Source organism: Nannobrachium achirus (genome assembly GCF_963921795.1).
Source record: "Nannobrachium achirus genome assembly, chromosome: 23".
Lineage (NCBI taxonomy): Eukaryota > Metazoa > Chordata > Actinopteri > Myctophiformes > Myctophidae > Nannobrachium > Nannobrachium achirus.
The window spans coordinates 16,369,926-16,394,031 of record NC_137830.1 but is presented as its reverse complement, the minus strand read 5'-3'; the positions used below and the strand labels follow the sequence as shown (position 1 = coordinate 16,394,031).

General features: G+C 43.6%; 1 protein-coding gene across 1 annotated transcript in view; it reads left to right on the top strand.

Moving 5' to 3' along the window:
• nav3 (neuron navigator 3) overlaps positions 1-24,038 on the top strand; it is a gene marked incomplete at its 5' end in the record, with an annotated part of 322,260 nt that extends 298,222 nt beyond the window's left edge. The window contains 13 exons of the mRNA XM_080754819.1: positions 1,045-1,234; positions 5,333-5,486; positions 9,919-10,105; positions 11,721-11,818; positions 12,264-12,359; positions 12,818-12,986; positions 13,673-13,908; positions 15,372-15,526; positions 16,257-16,328; positions 20,460-20,656; positions 20,967-21,085; positions 21,906-22,109; positions 22,846-24,038. Of these exons, the coding sequence (XP_080610945.1) occupies positions 1,045-1,234; positions 5,333-5,486; positions 9,919-10,105; positions 11,721-11,818; positions 12,264-12,359; positions 12,818-12,986; positions 13,673-13,908; positions 15,372-15,526; positions 16,257-16,328; positions 20,460-20,656; positions 20,967-21,085; positions 21,906-22,109; positions 22,846-22,965 (1,997 nt within the window). The 3' untranslated portion in view covers positions 22,966-24,038. The remainder of the gene's footprint in view (positions 1-1,044; positions 1,235-5,332; positions 5,487-9,918; positions 10,106-11,720; positions 11,819-12,263; positions 12,360-12,817; positions 12,987-13,672; positions 13,909-15,371; positions 15,527-16,256; positions 16,329-20,459; positions 20,657-20,966; positions 21,086-21,905; positions 22,110-22,845) is intronic.
• Between the last annotated feature and the right edge of the window lie 68 nt (positions 24,039-24,106).

Here is a 24,106-nt window from a genome sequence, read left to right as displayed (position 1 = left end):
CATTTACACTTATGGTCGCCGTCAGAGTTGACCGCTTCCTCAGGGGCCCGGTGAGGGTGCAGTGGTTAGCGCTGTCGCCTCACAGCTAGAACGTCCTGGGTTCGATTCCCGCCGGGGGACGCTGGGGGCGCTGGGGGGTGTTCTCTCCTCCATAGCCATCAGCGCCCATACCCTAAGTGGGGTTTGGCGAAAGGGCCTTTCTGTGTGGAGTTTGCATGTTCTCCCTGTGTCCCAGAGGGTAGGTACCCTCACTAAAAAACATGCGGTAATCCTGGTCTCCCCCTGGCCAGCCCGGTGCGCCTGATGGAGGGGAAAGGAACTGGTTGGAATAACGTGTTCCTTCCAAGCGCTATGTCCAGCCGGGGAATCTCTCCCCTGTCAGGTGAAAAGAAGCAGCTCGGACTCCTCATGCATAGAAGGAAGCATGAGGTTAGTCCGTTGTCTCCCCAGGTTGGCAGAGGGAGTGTAGAGCCCAGGATTACATTAGATAATTTGCACTGGGTGAAAAATGGGTTACAAAATCGTGGGATCAAAATTTAAAAAAATAAATCACCCTTTGTTGACTGACCAACCAGCAGGCTCGCTCTGCCTTGTCCCGCCCTGGTTCTGCCTTTTTTATGTTGAATTTGCAAAAACAAATTTTTGGGGGAAATAAAAACATGCTGAGTCTCTATACTGTCACTGAGCAGCTCCATTTTACTGAAACCAAGTTTGAAATTAGAATTGAACACACAGAATAACAATACGAAGCAACTGAATTAAAATGGTAGTGGATGGAATGTCCCACCAAGACACAGCAACCAATGGGTGTGAAGAGGGGCGGGACAACGGGCGGGACTTGACAAAGGGTGAATTGACCCCCTTCCTCTGAGGTGTCTTGCCTTTTTATGACCGTTTCTATTTCCTTGGAGAGTGTCTGTTGCTTGGAAAACGGCATGGAGTGACCTCCTGACCTCCTGGATGTGTTTGAACGTCTTGTTGGAAGCGACTTCGTCCAAGTTGTGTGTAGTCGCAGGGAGGGGGGGGTGGCGATATTAACATCAGCTCTTCGTGTATCTGTGTTGCAGCTGCGCAGCTCCTTCAAACAGGCCTTCAGCAAGAAGAAAACCAAGTCGCAGTCGTCCCACGACGAAATGGAGGAGATGAGCGATTCGCTGCCTTCTTCGCCCAAGCTCCAGCACGCCAACAGGCAGGGCAGCGTCCCCATGCTGAGGTCGTCGCCCTCCACCACAGAGTGAGTTTTGATCACACACTGATCAAACAACTTCGCCCATTAGATACACATACAATGCTACACATATGTACACTACGGCAGGGTTCCCCAATTAGTTTTCCCCAAGGGCCGAATTATGTCTAGGGTAGCAAGCCGAGGGCCACAACATTGCAGGGGGCGACCGCTGCGTTCCCGCTACTCCAGCGACAGTTCAGATATCGTCGTTGTCGGGTGAAAATCGTATATGTCCAAAACCGTTCGTTTTGCATTTATAATTTTTAAAATTATTTATGTAGCCGATCTACAAGCACACAACGCCTCGCGGTGCGAGGCGTTGTGTGCTTGTAGATCTGCTGTAGATCTGCTGTTTTCACTACTGCTGTTTTCACTACTTTTGTGCGACAGCCTTGTATGATTTGCGAAAGAACGTACAAATTTGGAGATACGAGAATTCCACCCGACAACGACAATATATTAGTGTTGTTGCTGCTCTTATACCACCATTATTACTGGGGTTGGTGGGGGCCAGACAGTAGCCCGCCGCGGGCCGCAAATGGCCCACGGGCCGCCTATTGGGGAACCCTGCAGTACGGCATGGGTCTTCAACGTTTTCATGTCCAAGGACCCCTTAGTTGAGAGAGAGATGAAGCAGGGACCCCCACAACCTGTTCAAAGATTCCATATAGTTAAGTTTCTTGGTTTGAGAGCAACGATCATCAGTGTAATTTGGATTCATGTCAATTTGTTCGCAATGCCTCGCAGTTCAAGGTGTTAATTATATATTTATAATATTATAATTTATATCTGCAAAGTAACTAGTAACTAAAGTTTTCATATAATTGTAGTGGAGTAAAAGTAACAATATTAGGATCCGAGATGTAGTGGAGTAGCAGTAAAAGTATTGGAAATTGGAAATACTAAAGTAAAGTATTGAAGCACAATTACTTAAGTCAGGGGTCTTCAACGTTTTCAGGCCAAGGACCCCTTAGTTGAGAGAGAGATGAAGCAGGGACCCCCACAACCTTTTCATAGATTCCATATAGTTTCATTGTTTGACAGCACAATCATCAGTGTATTTTGGATTCATGTCAATTTGTGTTTTGAGATATTTAACCACTTGAACCGTCAATACTTAATAAACTTGACCTTTCACTCAGTACTTAGTCTGCTCTTTTTCCCCTCAACACCAAACCTCTTTGCCGAAAATAGCCGATCTACAAGCTCACAACGCCTCCCAGCGCGAGGCGCTGTGAGCTTGTAGATCTGCTATTTTTGGCTAAAGTTCTCAGAATATGGACGCTAGGGTTCAAGTGGTTAATATCAAAAAGGAGGGAAAAAAAAGCTTCTTTCACACAAAGATTTGGAGGACCGCCTGTAGTAACTCTGAGGACCCTCTGGGGGTCCCGGACCCCCTGTTGAAGACCCCTGACTTAAGTAAATGTACTTAATTACTTTACACCACTGGTAATGACTCTCAGAGTGACCCCAGGTATCAGCAAGTCAAAGTCATAACCTTTCATCACTCTTTAGTTTGTTTTTCATTGCAGCACAAATTTGCACCTCACCTGTTTCTTTTATTTCTCCTTCTCCCACTTGTGTTCGTCGACCTCTTCTTACACGTCTTCCCTGCTCCGCTGTAGAAAGTGTGTTTGTGATAGCAAGTCCTCCCCCGTTTGGATGCCCATGAAAAAGCAAAACGGGCATGTGGTCTACAAGCACAGATCTCGGTAACGGGCAGTGTGTGGTGGTGGTGGTTTCTGGCATGCTTTTAGGCCTAGGATTATTGAATGCTTTAACCAGTGAAAAATAGCAGATATACAAGCTCACAGCGCGGCACCGAGTGCCGCGCTGCGAGCTTGTAGATCTGCTATTTTTGGAAAAAAGTGGTGAAAATGTGTGCAAATCTTTGACTATATGTATTTTCAAAGCGAACATTTGTAACTCAAATTTTGCTTCTGGGTGGTCCCTGGAACTAAATATTTTGAGATGGGGGTCCATGGCCAAACACGTATCAGTTTGGGGGTCCTTCACATGAAAAGGTTTGAGAACCACTGACATGGTAGTTTCTCAAGAACAGACTAACTGAGCTCCAGTTAAGTGAAAAGGACCTTTTCTTTGACGATGGCTGGCCAGATTGCTGACATAGAAACATAGGGTTTTTCAAAAAATCTTAGAAGGATTCAAAAGACACTTATAGAATCGGGTCAAAATTCTAATTTTCACGATTTTTCAAAAATAGCAGATCTACAAGCTCGCAGCGCGGCACTCGGTGCCGCGCTGTGAGCTTGTATATCTGCTATTTTTCAATAGTTAAAGCATAAAATAATGATACACAATCATGTGTACCCGTTCTAAATGGGTTAAGAAGGTGTGTGCGCCATGTAGCGCGGTGTGGTTGTGTGCTTTGGTGTGTTTTGGGCCGGTTTTGTAGCCGGTTTGGGATTTCTTTTGAATACCTGTCCGTTCGCCCAAAATCCTGTTCGCCTCGGTCATCTCTCCGGCGGAACGGTCTCTGCCTACCTGGTATTCCTAAACATAACCTCAGTAAAACGGTTAAACCTAATCTTATTCCTAATCTGAACCTCAGTAAAACTATGTCTAACCCTAAACGTATTTCTCATCTTATCCTCAATAAAACAAATACAAGTATGGTGGAAAAAAATTCGGGCGAACAGGATTTTGGGGCGAACGGACTCATTCCCTTTCTTTTCACCTCTCACCATCAGGTAAGAAGTATCAGACCTCCTGAGCACAAAGCATGACGGGGAATCTCAGCGGATCTTGTCTTAAGTTCACAGAAAGTAGTGGTCAGCTGAAACAGTAGCTCTTTCCTCATATAGTATATTTTTCTAGGTATTCGTTTCTATTATTTCAATGACAAATATTGTATTTAAATGTTACGTATACTTGAAAGGGAATCCCAAATTGCAAAAATACATTGTGATCTTTTGGGGGGGATTTCTTAATTGCATCAGAAAAATGCATTGATATTAACAGAAGAACATGTAATTTGTACTTTTGTATTATTGCATATTTTTCAAAGCATGCACTTTTGAATACTAAAGTGTTTTTTTTTATATAATTCCAGTTCTTTAACTCAAGTGCAAATTTGATTGGGCAACTTTCACTTGAAGTTGAGTAATATTTGACCAGCTATATTTACAGTGTACTGTACTCAAGTAGAAGTACTAAGATGACTACTTTGTGCAACACTGGGAAGGGCCAATGTCTTTCCTTTAGTCTCTACTGATGAAGACCCCATCTGCCACAGAGAGACGTGCATGCTAGTTCTATTCTCATCTGCTGCCGTGTTGTGTTGTGTGCCAGCTGGCCAGTTGATCTGGTCTCCTCTGTAGTCTGTATCTTTAGAGGACGACAGGCTGACAGGCAGTTCTTTAAGGGGCACTGTGGGCACTGTGGGCAGCGTGCAGGGACGTGCAAGGTCAGGTTCTCAGTCTCAGCTCAGAAATAGAACTGTGAATTGCCCGCTGTTTGACAGCTGTCAGTTGTGTCATGAATAATCAAAGTAGCGCAGCATATCTGATTGGATTCAAGGAAACCGTTGCATTACAGTGGGCATGCAATGGACGTTTGAGATAGATTTGAAATAGATTACAGAACAAGATAATATCTAATTAGCTCAAATACCTCAGCATTATCCCACGTAAAGATGCACCCTCTGTCTTCCTGCGAACTCCGTGGTATTGCCAGATGAACTATCTCTAAATGAGATGTCGCCATTTTGAACGTCCCTGCTCCAATATCCTCGTATGACCAACTTTCCCACCTCCATGTTTTACAGAGGTGACAGTTTAATTTAGATTTCCTAGTGAATTAGCCTTCTCTTTTCTCTCCCTGGGACACACATAGACGGCCTCATCCTGAACACTCATGTTACGATGCGACAAGCCCAAACGCAGTTGGTTATTTTATCTTGTAGTTGGCACACTGCCTGGGCATGTTTATTGTAATCAAGGCAGGAATTTCAGGGAGGCCATGAAGGCCATGGCCGTTGTTGCCCCTCAGTTTGGCCTTGTGCCCCTCCAAAAAATGGCATGCCCTGAGGCCACCGTGGCCTTACTGCCCCAGCTGACTGTAATACTTTCTCCCTGGTTGCAGGCTGTGCGAGTGCACGGAGGCCGAGGCTGAGACCATCCTACAGCTGAAGAACGAACTGCGGGAAAAGGAGCTCAAGTTGACCGACATTCGTCTGGAAGCGCTCAGCTCTGCACATCATCTGGACCAGATCCGAGAGGCCATGAACCGAATGCAGGTCAGTTTGCCCCATAACCTGACCGAAACACAAATGCGGTATTTGTTAGACCACTGGTTCTGTCCTTTAGGGCAGCGGTTCTCAAAGATGTCCTTGAGTGGATTTGTTAATATAGCATCAAAATAAATGATCCCACTTTAACCCATTTTATGCTTCAGCTGTTGATAGCCTATTTTTTGATATCGTAACCGTTTCTCGTACTGCTCCTGGAGTAAAGGGAGCCCACATCCACAGTATGTGCTGCTCTGCCTATCCGCACCACCCACTGTATCTGTAACCGTACCAGGCAGGTAGGGGCGAGGGCTCCCTCAGAATTTCTTCAGTCATGAAACCAGTATAGTCTCTGCTGAGCCTTTTACCTCACATGCGGTGTCCGTGTCCCACCATCGATGAGGATTGATTGATTGATTGATAATTTTATTAGACAAAAATGAAGAACAGTGCAAGTATAGTCAATACAATTGAAATGTAGTACAGTACAAGTACATAGTCTACTTGCCAGCCCATAGTGCCCCATTGTGAACCCAGACATGTTGAGTACACCAATGTTTTATGTTAGAAATGTTGAGTAAGGGTCCCCAGCATTTAGAAACTGCCGGATGCTAACTTGCATATGTTGAGCAATTTGCATAATTAGCATGATTCGCTTTAATTAGCATAATCACCTATATGGCCAATATGTCAAAAACTGATTGGACGATTTGAACAATATTGGAGTGGTTTTAAGGGTTATTGAGGATGCTGAATCCATTTTTGACATTTTCTAAATTCAAAACGGACGTTTTAAACCAGAAATGGCCATATACTAACTTAAATTGGGATGATTTTTATACTTTTTTGTTGATTTTGATTATGAATTAAATTATAAATGTGGTTATTTATATGCTTATACATTATCTGCATTTCAAAAGCCAAATATAGACAATCCACAATAATTATTAGAACAATGACTGCCACAATAGCCTATCAAAAATAGTCACTTCATCATTTGGAAAATCAACAAAAAAGTATCAAAATCATCCTAGTTTAAGTTAGTATATGGCCATTTCCGGTTTAAAATGGCCATTTTGAATTTAGAAAATGTCAGAAATGGATTCAGCATCCTCAATAACCCCCAAAACCACTCCAATATTGTTCAAAATGTCAATTAGTTTTTTACATATTTTCCATTATTATAGGTAATTATGCTAATTAAAGCTAATAATGCAAATTATGAAAATTGCTCAACATATGCAAGTTGGCATCCAGCAGTTTCTACATGCTAGGGACCCTTACTCAACATTTATAACATAAAACCTTGGTGTACTCAATATGCCAGGGTTCACATTCTGGCAAGTGGACTAACAGTTAAACACCCTGCCTAAAAGGAACATCTCAAATAAGACCTTTTATGGTCTTTTTTACGTTGAAAGCCCTCTGTATTTAATTCATGGACATAATAAATAGCAAGCAAAAAGCAAAAAAAAACATTCAATAATATAGATCGCATTTATTAAAACACTATTTATGTACAGGATCGGGGAAACAAGGGGGTGGGGCTAAGGTAAGGGTGGGGTGCTCACTTCTCGCCTGTCTATGGGAGAAGTGATAACTACCTGTTATCACTCTCTATCGCTCTCTTCTCTGATCAGAGCTTTGGTCTTGTAGACCGGGCCAGTTGTTCTCCTGCAAGGCACCAGAGTGCAGGCTATCTCATCCCTGTATGCAGGAGGTCCAGTTGATTAAGAACAGTGGCCTTGGAGATCCTTGGAAATTAAATCACTGATCTAGAGTAAACCTACCAAAGATTGTCTGTGACAGTCACAAACAATCTTTAGTGTGTGTGGCCTGTAGATTCACAGGGCATCTGTAGAGAATCATTGGCATCTTTTGTTCTAGGTTATGCCAGGGAAGATTCAGGCTTCATGCCCGATACAGAAACAAATTAAGCAATATTACACTAGAGGGTGTGTGTAATATTCTCCAGCCCTACCTACGGAACTCGCCTGTCGGCTCGTTCCTGCGGCAAGGCTGTCGTACAGGATAACCGTGTTGTATGCAGACCCTCGAGTGTAATATTGCGATTATACAACTGTTGCCCTTAAAAAAACACCTCAACTTTATTTCATTGTAATTAAGATATTCGATAGGAATTTGTAATTTTTTAATGCCACATTTAGCTACTGTGTCCCTGAACGTCACATGAAAACTGCTAGCCTAGCTGCCTAGCATAGTGTGGGGAGAGAGGAGCGCTTGCTGTCTTTCGTGACCAACGCAGCTGATTTCTTTACTTGATGAGAGACAGTGCATCTGTGCTCATTATATGCACGGTTGGAGAGCCTGTTTTCCATTGAGAGCCCGACTACCTGTTGTATAATCACCAACTATCAAACCTTAAAACCCCATCCCTCTCCCCTTTAACTGGACAAGAATGGCATCGGGGAATAACAACATGCATCGGTCTACTGAGTTTTGCGCTCACTCACGGTACTTCACAGGGGGGAATGGTTAACACGTGTGGGAACGTGTTAGGCATCCCATGTGTTAACAGTGATAATAACAATGACAGTCACACTGTAACAGCTTAACTAGGTTATGTGGTATTTCGATTTCCCTCTGACCCAGACTGGAGTTTTGGAATTCCTTTAAGGCTGTCCCACTTTCATTTATAATTGGGGCTTTTTATTGGGACATCTAAAAAAAAGTTAACTTTTCATATACACAACAAAAACTGAGTGTTTAACACTGAGAGTATACAAACATAACCAAATGGACCTGTTGCATTTGTAAACTCAGTACATTTGGGACGTTGCGAAATTACATCTCCACGAAGATCGCACACAATGCCAACAGGATGTTTGTGGGGAGGGTGAGTGGGTGGGTATAATAAAGCAATAAGCCACAAGAGGCGAGTGGTTACCGGGGGAGTATACACCGGCTGAGAGGCGTTGGGAAACACGAGGCGCAGCCGAGTGTTTCCGACCCTCTCAGCCGGTGTATACTCCCCCGGTAACCACAAGCCTTGCGTGGCTTATTGCTTTTCTAAAACGGTCACAATATTGCAACATGAAAATAATAGCATTGCATTATTTAAAGAAAAAAGTACACTTCTCCGCCACCAGGAAGAGACATGTCCTTGCGTTTACCAGCCAGCCACAAACGGGACTTACGGAAGCCAGTGTGTGTTTACAAAGTCACGTCATTCTTTTTGCCAAAAAAATAGGGAAACAACACTTGTGTTAGATCAGTCTCATGTTAAGTAGTTAAGAACCATATTCGATCCATTCACATGTTTATTTTCATCCAGATTTAGCTGCTATGTGGGGGTGAACATCACATCAAAAACGCTAGCATAGCAACCTAAGCTAAACAGCCGAGTGGTGCCTGGAGAATAGAGGGCGCTTGTTGCCTTTACAAGCCCCGCCCGGAGCCATTCAGTCACTGTCCTATGCATGCGGGCGGTGCTTAGAAGCACCCGCACGGCAGGATTTGAGAGGAAATCAAACGCTCGCTTCTCTAGTTCAGCCTCACGGCACAGTGGAAAGAAATAACGCACCTGGCTTTGATATAAACTGATTCAAGGTATGGGTTACAGTCTCAGGTATACCATGGCAACCAGCCAATCAGAATCAAGGAATGGAACTAGCCGTTTTAGAAGAGGGATTTTGGACTTGAATAATTGTTAATTTGTTACTAAATTAATTAATTACTAAATCAATTCATTACTAAATCCCTTGTGTGAATTGTTAAACACTCATGAAGGCTTCAGCGTTAGTTTTGCAGGACACAAGAGTTTAGCCCCGCCCAGCTGTCAGTCAGCTCTTTTCCTATTCCTCATTCCCATATATGCTGGTATGTCACACTGTCATACTCCAATCAGAGCTCTCGTTCAGTAGGGAAGGCTCCTTTAAATACGTCTCGCTTTCTCTACCTATGCTTGCTTATCCGAAGCTCGGAAACGCGCTGCTAGCTGCCTCCTCCACCCCAGCCTCCACATTGGCGACAGTTCCATAGGGGTTAAGTTTAGGGTAAGGGTTAGAGATAGGGTTAGTGTCGGAATGGAGACATGTCGGAAAGGAGACATGTCGAAGTAGCGGGGTGTAACCGTTTGATCAGTCTGGCAAAGCTCAAATACTTGTGACTACTTCTGTTGATTTAAGTTATGTGTCAGTGTATTGCTATTGTTCTGCTATTGTATCCCTATGGGGGTCTTGCTTTCTAGTGTTCCCTGATTTTGCTTTGCAATCATGCATGTACAAACTTCAGGGAACATTGCCGAACGCGGAGCCGTTTAAAGCCAAGATGAACTGTATTCTATTTATGCAATAAATAGTTGTGAGTGTTCCTGACCAAAACATTAAATGTTTAGTCCATACATTTTATGGTTAAATTGTGAAAGCAAACCCAGTGACGTCTCTCTCTCTCTCTCTCTCTGTCCCGCCGACTCTGACAGAACGAGATCGAGATGCTGAAGGCGGAGAACGACCGCCTCAAGTCCAGCGGCAACGCCACGCCCACGGCGACGCCCGTCAAGGCGGCGCGGCCGCCGTCCGAGACCTCCAGCACGTCCTCGTCCTCCTCGCGCCAGTCCCTGGGGCTGTCGCTCAACAACCTCAACATCACCGACACCATCATGTCAGGTCAGTCCATCAAAGTACTGTGGTCGATTAACCCATTAAGACCGAAAAATGTTTTCTGAATCTTAACGGTTTTCTGAAAAGCTTAGGTTACAATGTACTATGATCAGTGGTTCTCAAACTTTTTCATGTCAAGGACCCCTAGAATTATATGTATTTTGCTGTGGACCCCCATCTCAGAATATGTTTTTCCAGGGACCCCCAGAAGCAAAGATTTTAGTTATTTGATTTGCACAAACTTTCAAGAAAAGAAAAAGCAGATCTACAAGCTCTTAGCGCTATGAGCTTGTAGATCTGCTATTTTTGAATACCTAAAATAATGGTTAAAGTGGTTAAAATCATGGTTAAAATCTGAAGTGGAACAGATGCTTTCCAGGTGTCAATAAAACTAGTGTAATCGAATTAAAACTATTATTAGTACACTGCAGCATTCCTTTTGAAGGGGTACATAATTCTGGGAGTCGCAGTTCTAACAGGCAACAGAGCCCCCAGAGGTGTTGTCACATAGACTTTAAAATAAGTTCCTGATTACGGCTTTAAATGAACTCTGAAGAGTGTGCGAATGTAACAGATCCATTTGCTTACGTACATATGTACACTGTTTGGTGGTTAAATGAACAATAAGGATTTTACTTTATAGGGCTATTTTCACCCCATAGCACTTCCCATACAGAAAGGAACCACCACTTTATCAAACATGCATGTTGGTATAATGAAGCCTCCGGCCATAGCAATGTAAATGTCATGCCCTTGGACATGGTTCATGGTTTGCAGCCATCCTGAGCACTTACACATTTATTTTCCAGGGTGTAAGATTAGCTTCTTTTTCCCCACATTTACAGACTAGAACCGTGGAATTGTTCCCAGAGATATGGAGAATTAATTCCAGGGGAGCTGCTTAAAATGACGGTACTGTAGTGGAAAACTTACGTATAAAAATGCAGTGCGGTGCGGTGTCGTGTAGTGTCGGGCTAAAACTGCTATGGAAAACCGCCTATAGAAAGCCCCAATTCTCTCCATGGACTTAATGCTGCCGTTAATTGATGCAAGGCAGTGTAGGAAGAGCAGGGAGGCATGGAGCTGTTATCACTGTTGCACAGAGCTCTGAACAAAGCCAGTATTACTAGTGCACATCCAACATACAAAAGAAAGGGGATGGAGATTAAAATGAAGAGGGAACGTGCCCAGTGCCCACCAAGTTACTGCCCACCACCATGGAGCAGGGGTGTCACAAGGGGGGGGGGGGGGGGGGAAGTGGGACTGAGTTACTAGGGCCCAAGGTGGAGGGGCCTTCATTATTTTATACTTTAGCTACTGAAGAATAGCAGATATACAAGCTCACGGTGCCGCGCTGCAAGCTTGTAGATCTTTTGAAAAGTCGTGAAAATGTGTGCAAATCTTTGAATATATGTATTTTTTAAGCGAACATTTTGCTTCTGGGGGGGTCCCTGGAAGGCTGGAAGTAAATATTTTGAGATGGGGTTCCTTCAACATGAAAGTTTTTTAGCACCACTGACATAGAATTTTCAAAAGTTAATATAACAGCAAGGAGTCACAGTGAGATATACATTTTTAATACGTCAAGGCTCTTATTTCAGATGTACACTTATGTTTGCAGATATCCTCCTCGATGATGGCTACGAGGGCAACCTGCGCAAAGAGGGTAGAAGTGTACGAATAGTGGTCACCATCAACAGTGGCTTCAACAAGACCAAGGTAAATGGAAGAGAGATCTGCACATGATCTCTTAAAGCATAGCACCAATATTCTTTTCAATCCAGCATCACTAAGTTACAGGAGTGCAATAGCAAATACTTTGAGTGATACTAGTGACTAGTCTGATATTGTTTGCTTTATTTGTCCACAATTTGACAATCAAAATCGAGTAACACACACACACACACACACACACACACACACACACACACACACACACACACACACACACACACACACACACACACACACACACACACACACACAATTTTCAATTGGGTTGTTAGACAGAGCCTAGTACTACAGTGAAACAATACATTGTTTGTACAATAATTTTTCGCATCACACTTGGCCAGCTCAAAGGCACTGATCAAAAGCCTTTACAGCACTACCAACTGTCAAAAAAGAAAGCAAATGATATGATGAACAATGTTTTTGTTCCCAGGGTTTGCAAAAACATGACTACCTGATTGGTTCCATTGGTGTGAGTGGAAAAACCAAATGGGATGTCCTGGATGGGGTCATTCGACGTCTCTTCAAGGTATATTTATTTTATGGCTCTTTGACGCATGTTTAGTTTTAATCTATAAAACGTAGCGTTTCTTTTTTTCTCCATACGATTTAAATGGTAGTAGCCTCATATTTAACACATCGGGTGCCCAAGATTATTCAAGATTTAATCGGCGGTTGGCATGGAAACCCGCCATTTTACCTTGTTTTGGAGCTCCAGGGAAAAATAGTCAGAGTAAATGTAATCTGAGTATTTTCTATTACTCAGAACAGAATTTCTGAGTGTATTTTCACTATAGAAGTTATACAAAATGTAATGCCTCAACTCTTAGTGCTCGTCAGGGGTCCCCAGTTAAGATATGATTATTTTGGGGGTTGCGTCCTGAAAAGGTCGAGAACCACTGCTTCTTTAGATGTAAAAGTCTGGTGGAAACGTGAGTGACGTAACTTTTTGTATTGAAGCCACGTTTTTTTTTTTGCCCTGTTCAGGAGTACGTGTTCCGGGTGGATCCTCTGACCAGCCTGGGTCTGGGCTCGGACAGCATCGTGTGTTACAGGATGGGCGAGGTGGTGCGCGCCCACGCCTCCGAAGTGCCTGAGCTGCTGCCCTGCGGCTACCTGGTGGGCGACAGCAACATCATCAAAATCAACCTCAAAGGTACCACGGAATGCTCGCGGCGTCACATTGAATGCACAATAAAAGCGTTGATATCCATTTGTCGCAGGGACGTGCTGGGCCCCTGATTCAGCCCGGGAAAAAGAGTTGGAGAGGCCCTAATTCTTTTTTTGTTATATTCCGCGCCGCCAATCACAAGCTTCCGCTGCCTTAACCCAGTTGCTTTTTTGATACACTCGGACTGAAAGACCAGCAAAAAAAACAATCTCCCAATTGAGCCCACCTCTAACATCCTTTTCCTCCCTCCCTCCTAGGGCTGTCACGCACAATATGACATTTTACATGACGATTAATTGTCACTCAAATAATTGGCGATTAACGATTTAATTGTGTTTTTGTCGTTGATAATTACATTTCTGTTTGGCTTTTAGGCTTTGAAGTTGTACATGGTAGATATGAGACATAACCTAATATACAAAGAAATGGCTGACATATTTGACAACTTACTACTTAAAAAATTACTTTGATAGTGGAAATAGCCGATCTACAAGCTCACAACGACGCGTTGTGAGCTTGTAGATCTGCTATTTCCACTATTTCTGACATTTTTCAACATTCACGATTATGACGATTATGACAAAATAATCGCGATAATGTCAAATAATCACGATTAGACGATTATGTAATAATTGTGACAGCCCTACTCCCTCCTTGCGTCCTTCTCCCAGGGGTGAAGGAGAACAGCATCGATGAGCTGGTGTTCGACACGCTCATCCCCAAGCCCATCATCCAGCGATACCTCAACCTGCTGATGGAGCACCGGCGCATCATCCTGTCGGGTCCCAGCGGCACCGGGAAGTCCTTCCTGGCCACCAAGCTGGCCGAGCACATCATCCTCAAGTCAGGCCGAGAGGTGACCGAGCACAACGTGGCCAGCTTCAACGTGGACCAGAAGTCCAGCAAGGTTGGATGAATGTATTATTCTTTTTTTGGTTTTTTGTTTGTGTGTATTTATCTATTCATTATTAGGGCTGTCACAATTATTACATAATCGTCTAATCGTGATTATTTGACATAATCGCGATTATTTTTCATAATCGTCATAATCGTTTCCACGTTGAAAAACATTCATATATTTAAAAAAAGAGTCAAAAATAGTGGAAATAGCAGATCTACAAGCTCACAACGCGTCGCATCGCGACGCGTTGTGAGCTTGTAGATCGGCTATTTCCACTATCAATGTTCTTTTTTAAGTATAAAAGTTGTCAAATACTGTATGTCAGTCATTTCTTTGTATATTTAGGTTATGTGTCATATCTAACATGTGTAACTTAAAAGTCTAAAAGCCAAACAGGAATGTAATTGTCAACGACAAAAACACAATTAAATCGTTAATCGCAATTATTTGAGGAACAAATAATCGTCATGTCAAATGTCATAATCGTGACAGCCCTATTCATTATTGTTGTTATTTGTAAAGGCCGGGAAATACAAATTGTTGGTGCGTGACTCGGTTTACAAGGTGGAAAAGAACCATTGTAGATTTGTGGGAAATATGTTGGCCTGACGCGTCCGGTGACTCCGGTCACGTCCGTCCTCGAAGGCACTAAATGATCTTATCAGCTTCATCCAGCTGAGTGCTACCCACAGAGGAGCGTGGAGGGGGGAGCAGTTAGGGGTTAGGTGTCTTGCTCAGGGACACTTCGACACATTGCTGAGAGCAGGAATCGTACCTGGGACCTCCGGCTCTCTAACCCTTCCGCTAGATCAGATCAGAGCAAATACACTGGAAGTAGAAAGGTCATCAAGTCAAGGCATTAGGCTACTTGTAGATCCTCACTCAGATTAACAATGAACACAAAGTGCTGCTAATGATCTATGATTGCTTACAGATGCCTTAACTATAGCCTTGGCTTTAGAGGCAATTAATGACTAGACTAATGAGGTTAACTGTTTCAGCACCGGTAGCTGGCTGGATACCGCATTGACCCCATAATTCTTTCATTACACACATACACCCATGCTCTACTCCAGCGGTTCTCAACCTGAGGGTCAGGACCCCCAGGGGGGGTCCCCAAATTATTTTGGGTTAACTTAATGTGCAACATTGTTTTCCTTACTCAACAGTAAACAAACCAACATAAGGTTTAAGTGTATAGAGGGTATCTGCACATTTCTAAAGTGACACTTTAAGGACTTTTTAATACCTCTAAAATGACGAATTAAACACTGGCCAAATTGTCAAATATTAGAGGCAGTTCCCAGTTAAAATGTGATTATTTGGGGGGTCGCGGCCTGAAAAGGTTGAGAACCACTTTACTCAATCAACACAGATAATCAACGTGTGTGTGTGTGTGTGTGTGTGTGTGTGTGTGTGTGTTGTGTGCGTGTGCGTGTGCGTGTGCGTGTGCGTGCGTCCATGCTCAGGATCTGCGTCAGTACCTGTGCAGCCTGGCTGAGCAGTGTAACTCTGAAGACTCTGAGATGGAGCTTCCCACTGTGGTCATCCTGGACAACCTTCATCACATCGGTTCCCTCAGTGACATATTCAACGGCTTCCTCAACTGCAAATACCACAAGTGGTGGGTAGCTTGAACATTACCAACACGCTTCATTAACCGGTACTTCAATTCACCGTCTGTTGTGTAATTTACATTACAAAACTCTTATCCACAGCCACAATTGAAAGATGTTCTATGTTTGTACAAGGGATGGGACGATAGGAATATTTCATGTCACAGTTTTTGTGACCAAAGAAATTGCAATTTACGATATTATCGCGATAATCAAAATATCCCCAACATCCATTATCCTGGGCGGAATTTGCCAAAAAATAGACGATCAACAAGATCGGCTATTTTTTGGCAAAGAGATTTGGTAGAGAGTGAAGAAGAAATGTACCTAGTACGTTTTTTCCAGGTCCGTTTGACCAATTCTAGAGGGTTTAAAGTGGTACCGGATATGCAGCTCTGCAAATAAAAGATGAATTGATCCCAGAGCATGACAGAGGATCATTTCACGTTAGATTTGAATCTCCACGATACGATTATTGTGAGCTGTATTATACTTGAGAGGTTTACATACTTGGACTTGCTTATTGTTGCTGTTTGGACGGAGACCTTGTATCTGTGCTATTTCTGCTGCTTTCGTGTGACACTCTTGTACGATGAAGTTGGGCATTAATTTACAGAAAAACTAACAAAAAGTTGGAGATACACATTATGCTTTCAAACTGATGTCTTGTTGACATCTCTGCCATTTAATAGACGGTTGCTTCTCTGACGTTAACCACACTGTTGTGTTGCTCTGCAGTCCATACGTTATAGGAACCATGAACCAGGGAGTGTCTTCTTCACCTAACCTTGAGCTGCATCACAACTTCAGGTTGGTAACAGATAAATCCTTTAACAAACCAAAAATGAATAAAACAGGATGAATGTATTTCAACAGGTTCATTTGCATTAGACTGGTTGCAGAAGATGTAATTAACTGTTAATTATAAATATATTGATTATGACCCTATGGAGACACAAAGCACCTCCTTTATTCCCTATGGAAACACAAGGAGTCTCCTCAAATTATTGGCTTAGGAATGAGACAAAAACTAAAAAATGTCCTTGAATTTGAGTCTCCATGGGGTGAGTAATCAATAGAAGTTTTGGGGGTGAAATATGCCTTCTAATTATTTCAACATTATCGCATTATCATTCTGAGGGGTTGGAAGTCCTAGGTCTAATGATGCTAATGCTAAGTAACAAGTAAAGTAAATGTGTGGCTTTTCTTTCCTCATGCGACATCATCACTGCAGTGCATTTGATTTGAATCCATGGGCTCTTTGTGGCTCATAGAAGCTAAAAGGTTATTCCTCCCCAAGGATTGTTCTAATTAATTCACTTGGATAATAATTAGCATTTGTAAATGAACATGACTGGACTATAACGCACGCTCGAGGTGAAGGCAATTTTTGGCATAATTGACAAGTTAATGGCATGGGAAATCAGTTGACATTGGTGAAAACCTAGCCCTGGCCAGATGAGGACCTGAAATTAAAGATTTGCTGACTTTAAATAATGATTTCTATTATACAATTAGCCCCATTGTTTCGTGAAAGGCAGCATAAACTATTAGGGCTGGGTAAAGATCACATAAGTGGTGCACTCTTTTTTTTTTTAATCATCTATCTATAAATGCGAGAAGTCTCTGCGTGTGTGTCTGTCTGTAATCCGCGTATCTCGAGAACCGTTCGTCCCACCGGCTTCAGATTCGGCACGCGCGTTCCCCGCCGCGGTGCGGAGTGCAGTGCCGGGCCTCGACCCGACCCGACGCGCGGTTTTCCCGAAGCACCGTGAAACGTTCGGAATCTCCTTATGCGGGGCTGATTGTTGACATCAGGCTGTTCCGGAGGAAATCGGCGCAATCGCTGACTCATTGTGACATCACTTCATAAAAGTCTCTGACATCACGTACACCACATGAGTCAATGGGCATAAATGGACACAGGCAAACAGATGGTCAAAACGGGTCCTATGACAACAGGTATAATGGGGTTTGCATTAAAGGGGGAACCGGCACTGGATGCAGACAGAGAGATACAGATATCTCCATATATGAGCATAAATGGACACAGGCAAACAGATGGTCAATACAGGCCCTACAGGGATCTCCATATATGGGCATAAAATGGACGCAGACAGACAGATAACTCCATATATGGGCATAAATGGACACAGGCAAACAGATGGTCAAAATGGGTCCTACAGAGATCTCCCTATACAGTATGTGCATAAAATGGACGTAGACAGACAGATATCTCCATATATGGGCATAAATGAACACACGCAAACAGATGGTCAAAACAGGGGGCACAGCCAGATACAGAGATCTCCATAATGTGCATAAAGGGACACAGACAAACAGATACAGAGATCTCCATATATGGGCATAAAATGGATGCAGACAGAGAGATACAGATATCTCCATATATGAGCATAAATGGACACAGGCAAACAGATGGTCAATACAGGCCCTACAGAGATCTCCATATATGGGCATAAAATGGACGCAGACAGACAGATAACTCCATATATGGGCATAAATGGACACAGGCAAACAGATGGTCAAAACGGGTCCTACAGAGATCCCCATATACAGTACGCAAACAGGTATAATGGGGTTTGCATTAAAGGGCGGGGCATTCATTATCTAAGGTTTTGGAGAGGACTATACTGAACAGATTAAGAAAGTTTGTCCTTATCTCGGACAACCAGTTTGGTTTTAAACCTAAACATGGTACAGATATGTGTATATTTGCCTTAAAGGAAATTTTAGATTTATATAATGGGCATAATACAACCATTTTTTCATGTTTTATTGATCTATCTAAAGCCTTTGACCGTGTCAATCACGAGAAATTGTTCCAAAAACTATATGAGCATAAATGGACACAGGCAAACAGATGGTCAATACAGGCCCTACAGGGATCTCCATATATGGGCATAAAATGGACGCAGACAGACAGATAACTCCATATATGGGCATAAATGGACACAGGCAAACAGATGGTCAAAATGGGTCCTACAGAGATCTCCCTATACAGTATGTGCATAAAATGGACGTAGACAGACAGATATCTCCATATATGGGCATAAATGAACACACGCAAACAGATGGTCAAAACAGGGGGCACAGCCAGATACAGAGATCTCCATAATGTGCATAAAGGGACACAGACAAACAGATACAGAGATCTCCATATATGGGCATAAAATGGATGCAGACAGAGAGATACAGATATCTCCATATATGAGCATAAATGGACACAGGCAAACAGATGGTCAATACAGGCCCTACAGAGATCTCCATATATGGGCATAAAATGGACGCAGACAGACAGATAACTCCATATATGGGCATAAATGGACACAGGCAAACAGATGGTCAAAACGGGTCCTACAGAGATCCCCATATACAGTACGCAAACAGGTATAATGGGGTTTGCATTAAAGGGCGGGGCATTCATTATCTAAGGTTTTGGAGAGGACTATACTGAACAGATTAAGAAAGTTTGTCCTTATCTCGGACAACCAGTTTGGTTTTAAACCTAAACATGGTACAGATATGTGTATATTTGCCTTAAAGGAAATTTTAGATTTATATAATGGGCATAATACAACCATTTTTTCATGTTTTATTGATCTATCTAAAGCCTTTGACCGTGTCAATCACGAGAAATTGTTCCAAAAACTATATAACAGAGGGGTTCCTACAGTTCTAATAAGAATCCTGGCTTTTTGGTACGCACATCAGACAATGTGTGTTAGATGGGGTAACTGTGTGTCTGCACATTTCACTGTAAACAATGGCGTTAGACAGGGAAGTATTTTATCCCCTATGCTATTCAATTTATATATGGATGATTTATCTAAGAAGCTGAACAGCTGTGATACAGGGTGTCGGGTTGGTAATACTATTATCAACCACCTGATGTATGCGGATGATTTGGTTATCCTCTGTCCATATAGTGCTGGCCTTCAACAGCTACTGAGGGTCTGCTCTCAATATGGTTTAGATTGTGACATAATGTACAATGCAAAGAAGAGTAATATTATGATTATAAGAAGTAAGGAAGACAGTAAACTGTCATTTCCTGTCTTCTTTCTGTCTGGTACTGCCCTCAAGGTCTGTGATGAGGTCAAGTACTTAGGCCATTATCTAACAAATGACCTATCTGATGATAGGGACATCTACAGGCAACGTAGAATGTTATATGCACAAGCTAACATGATTGTTCGTAAGTTTAGCATGTGTTCAGCTTCTGTGAAGTCTACACTGTTTAAAGCTTTTTGTACACCTATGTATACTGCCCACTTGTGGCGGCGCTACAGAAAGAGCAGTATGCATAAACTCAATGTAGCCTATAATGATGGCATGCGACTGCTGCTTAGAGTACCACGATGCAGCAGTGCAAGTGAAATGTTTGTAAATATTGGTGTACCCACCTGCTCCGCTGTGTTGCGGAACCTCATGTACAAATGTATGTGTAGGCTGTCTGACTCTGCTAACAGTGTAATTTTAACCTTGACAAACCCTTTACTGAGCTCGGTCAGGTTTGTTTCTAAATTGTGGAACCATTGGCGTGTAAGCTTGTATAATCATTTATGATTTTATGTGGACTATGTCCACCCTTGTTTGTATTTGTATGTTATTTTTATGTTTTTATGTTGCTATGGATCAAGTGTCCTTAATAATAAAGTTTGATTCCCTATTTACATTGTTCCCGAGTTAAATGGAAAAAAGTGGAGTTAACCTCAGGGACTTGCATCATTAGTTATGACCGAGGAGAATGATAAGAACTTTTACGGCTTGTTTTCCACATTTACAACGGTATATAGTTGCTTTTGGACCTCTTCTCTCCATATTTTAACTCTTTGTGTATTTTGGTACAGTCTCTCACAAAAGTATCAATAGTCGAGCTTGCAGAGTGTGATGGTTGTGTGCGTGTGCTTTACGCTGTAGGTGGGTGCTGTGTGCCAACCACACCGAGCCCGTCAAAGGATTCCTGGGACGTTTCCTGAGGCGGAAGCTGATCGAGACGGAGATCGCCAAGAACATGCGCAGCAACGATCTGATCAAGATCATCGACTGGATCCCCAAGACCTGGCAGCACATCAACGGCTTCCTGGAGGCGCACAGTTCCTCTGACGTCACCATAGGTTAGTCCTCAACACGTGCAGTACATGAACGCACTCACGCGTACAAGCACGCACGCTTACGGGCATAATAGGTGGTGGAAGAAGTTCTCAGATATAATTTAGATTTACTTAAATAAAGGTAAGAATACAACAATGTTAACAAACGCTGAGCATAATAATAAGTTACCAATTACCATTGCTCAGCTTGTGTACTGTGCAGTTTCATGTCCATTGTGTTGCATATAGTACAGATCCCATTCATGTCCGGTGCCTCAAATTCATTTCCATTTTCATGTCCCAAACAAACATATTTCCTTTGTCTTGGACCCAGGTCCCCGTCTCTTCCTGTCGTGTCCCATGGACGCAGAAGGCTCGCGGGTGTGGTTTACTGACCTGTGGAACTACTCTCTGGTGCCCTACCTTCTGGAGGCCGTCAGGGAAGGGCTGCAGGTCAGTGCATGTCCACTCACGTCCAACTCTTGAGAGCATACAAAGGTTGCATTATACAGTACTCTGCAGCAGGGGGCTTCAACGTTTTCAGGCCAAGGACCCCGTAGTTGAGAGAGAGATGAAGCAGGGACCCCCCACAACCTGTTCATAGATTCCATATAGTCAAGTTTATTTTGGATTGATATTTAACCACTAGAACTGTCAATACATAATAAACTTGACCTTTCACTCAGTACTTATTCTGCTCTTCCCTCTACACCAAACCTCTTTGCCGAAAGTAGCCGATCTACAAGCTCACAACGCCTCGCAGTGCGAGTCATTGTGAGCTTGTAGATCTGCTATTTTTGGCTAAGGTTCTCAGAATATGGACACAAGGGTTTATATGGACACTTTCTATTGCTCAAAGATTTGAAGGGCCCCCTGTAGTAACTCTGAGGACCCCCTAGGGGTCCCAGACCCCTTGTGGAGGACCCTTGCTCAAGTCAGTGGTTCTCAATCTGTGGTTCAACAAACTATGGACCGATTTCCTGAGCGACACCCTGTAGAGAGCACCGCCGCCATTAGCTGCGGTTTAAACTGTAGTGTAAAGAAACTTGTAGCCTACATTTACTTAAGTACTGTACTTTTACAATTTTGAGTATTTGTAGTTCTATAGCCTACTATAAAAACTGGTCAAACATGTTCATCAACATCAAACGGTCTATGGCAATGATTACTATCAGAATATAGAGCTATATTTATCACTTATTTTACAAAGAAATAAAGAAAAATCACTTCAAATTCACACTGAGGATTTTACTGTACATGTGTCCATTCACAGCTGTATGGCAAGAGGGCGGCGTGGGAGGACCCCTCCAAGTGGGTGAATGACACGTACCCCTGGAGCCCCGCCTCCCAGCAGCAGGACGGCCAATCGCTGCTGGAGCTGCGGCCGGAGGACGTGGGCTACGACGGCTACAGCTCGTCCAAAGAGGGGGCGTCGTCCAAGCAGGTCTCTCAGAGCGACACCGAGGGAGACCCGTTGGTAAGGGAACCGTGGTGGGAAACGTATATATAATTGCGACCGTAGGTCGCATTTACTACCAAAACCTCCACCGGCTGTCTGTGAGTGAGTGAGTCAGTGAGTCAGTGAGTCCGTCACACTTTTGCCCTGCTCATATCTCCACAACCGTTGCCCCCATCCATGCCAAATTTTGCACACACACTCCTTGACTGCCAAACTACAACCTCCAAGGACCCCCGGAGCCCCAGGGACCCCCAGGTCCCTCCAAGGACCCCCAGGAGACCCCACCCCTCATTTCTCACATGGCCCTATTCTAGCGCCACCTTCAGGCCGATTTTTAAAACACATTTTTGGACACTGCTCCTACAGTTTTTGCCCTAAAATCACGAATATCACTACACAGCATGTCTACACTCATGTCATCAACATGGATCAGGAAGATTTTGGAAAAACTAATTTTAGCCCTATTTGTGGAGATAAGCGACCAACGGTCGCTTATCTCCCGATTAGGGAGTCTTACTGGTATATATATATATAAACGTATATAGAGCTGAATAGGTTAATGTATGTTTTGTAATAATAATCAAAATCTACAATGTAACTACCAACTAAAGTTGTCAAATAATTTTAGTGGAGTAAAAGTACAACATTTGCCTCTTGAGATATAGTGGAGTAGAAGTAAAAGTGTTGTACATTGGAAATACTAATAAAGTGTGTGTGTGTGTGTGTGTGTGTGTGTGTGTGTGTGTGTTTCCAGATGAACATGCTCATGCGGCTCCAGGAAGCAGCCAACTACTCCAGCACACAGAGCTGTGACAGCGACAGCACCAGTCACCATGACGACCAGCTGGATTCCTCGCTGGAGTCGGCGCTCTGAGGCTCCGCTCATGCTTTGTTGCGCGCCGCAGGTAGCAGACACACCTACAAGCTAGACGCCACGCGTCGTGCGCTTGTAGGTCTTCTGCTTGCCGTACGGCGTGCGCCACCGTTTTGCTACGGAGCATTGTTCGCGGGTTTAGGGATGAGTCGCCGGCCAGGTGATGAAATGCCTGGCTGCCCCGCGCGACTCCAAAACGGAAACGCCTTCTGTAAACCCGCCACCCCCCCACCACCAACACACCAGTGTCTGCCACTACGCGGCGCAGTTCCGTCCGTCTAGTGCGAGGTGTCCCGCTCTGAAAGCGACGCCAGGGGAAGGCGAGAGCGAATCGTCAGACAATAACGAGACTGGAGCGTATTCTTTAACCGCGGTTATATTATCGTAAAGATGTTTACAAGTGGGGTGCGGATTCTCTTTTTTTTTTTTTTTGTGTGTGTGTGTTTTTTGTTTACAGAGGTGCTGCGCACGCACACAAAGTACCCCCACACACACACACACATAAACACATATATACAGTATACTGTGTGCACGCACACACCAGGCATGCATCCCTCCTGCCCTCTACTCAGACCTCAGTTAAGCCATGTGACGCTGGTCCTGTGCCCTAAACCTCCTCAGTTGTTCAGGCACTGCCAAGGCCCGTCCCTGCCCCCCACATGCCAGCAACAAGCACAACAACAGCGCATTGCTTGTGTCATCCGGCCAAACCACTACTGTGAAGTAAAATGGACAAGTGCCAATGTTTATCGTTTGATTTACTGCCAAACATACACACACAAAATTGTCTTATCTCACACACACACACACACACACACACACACACACACATGCACAGATTGCGTCCGTTTCAACACAGCCGACCGAGGTTGCGAACTTTAAGTTTTGTTGTAAACTTTTCACACTGCTCAACTCAGTGTCACTTCTCTGCACGCAATGCACTAAGAGACCGACAGGGGGCGCCTGTGGATCATAGACGTCTGGGTCAAGTATTATTTAGCAAAAAAAGATCTTCAGCGCTTGTTTTATCCCAGTCCCAGATGGCCGGTGTGTGTGCTGGTGTGCTGCTCCTTGAGGAGAATTCCCCATCATGTCCACAGTGATGTCCATCAGAGAATAAACAATATCGGCTAAGTAATAT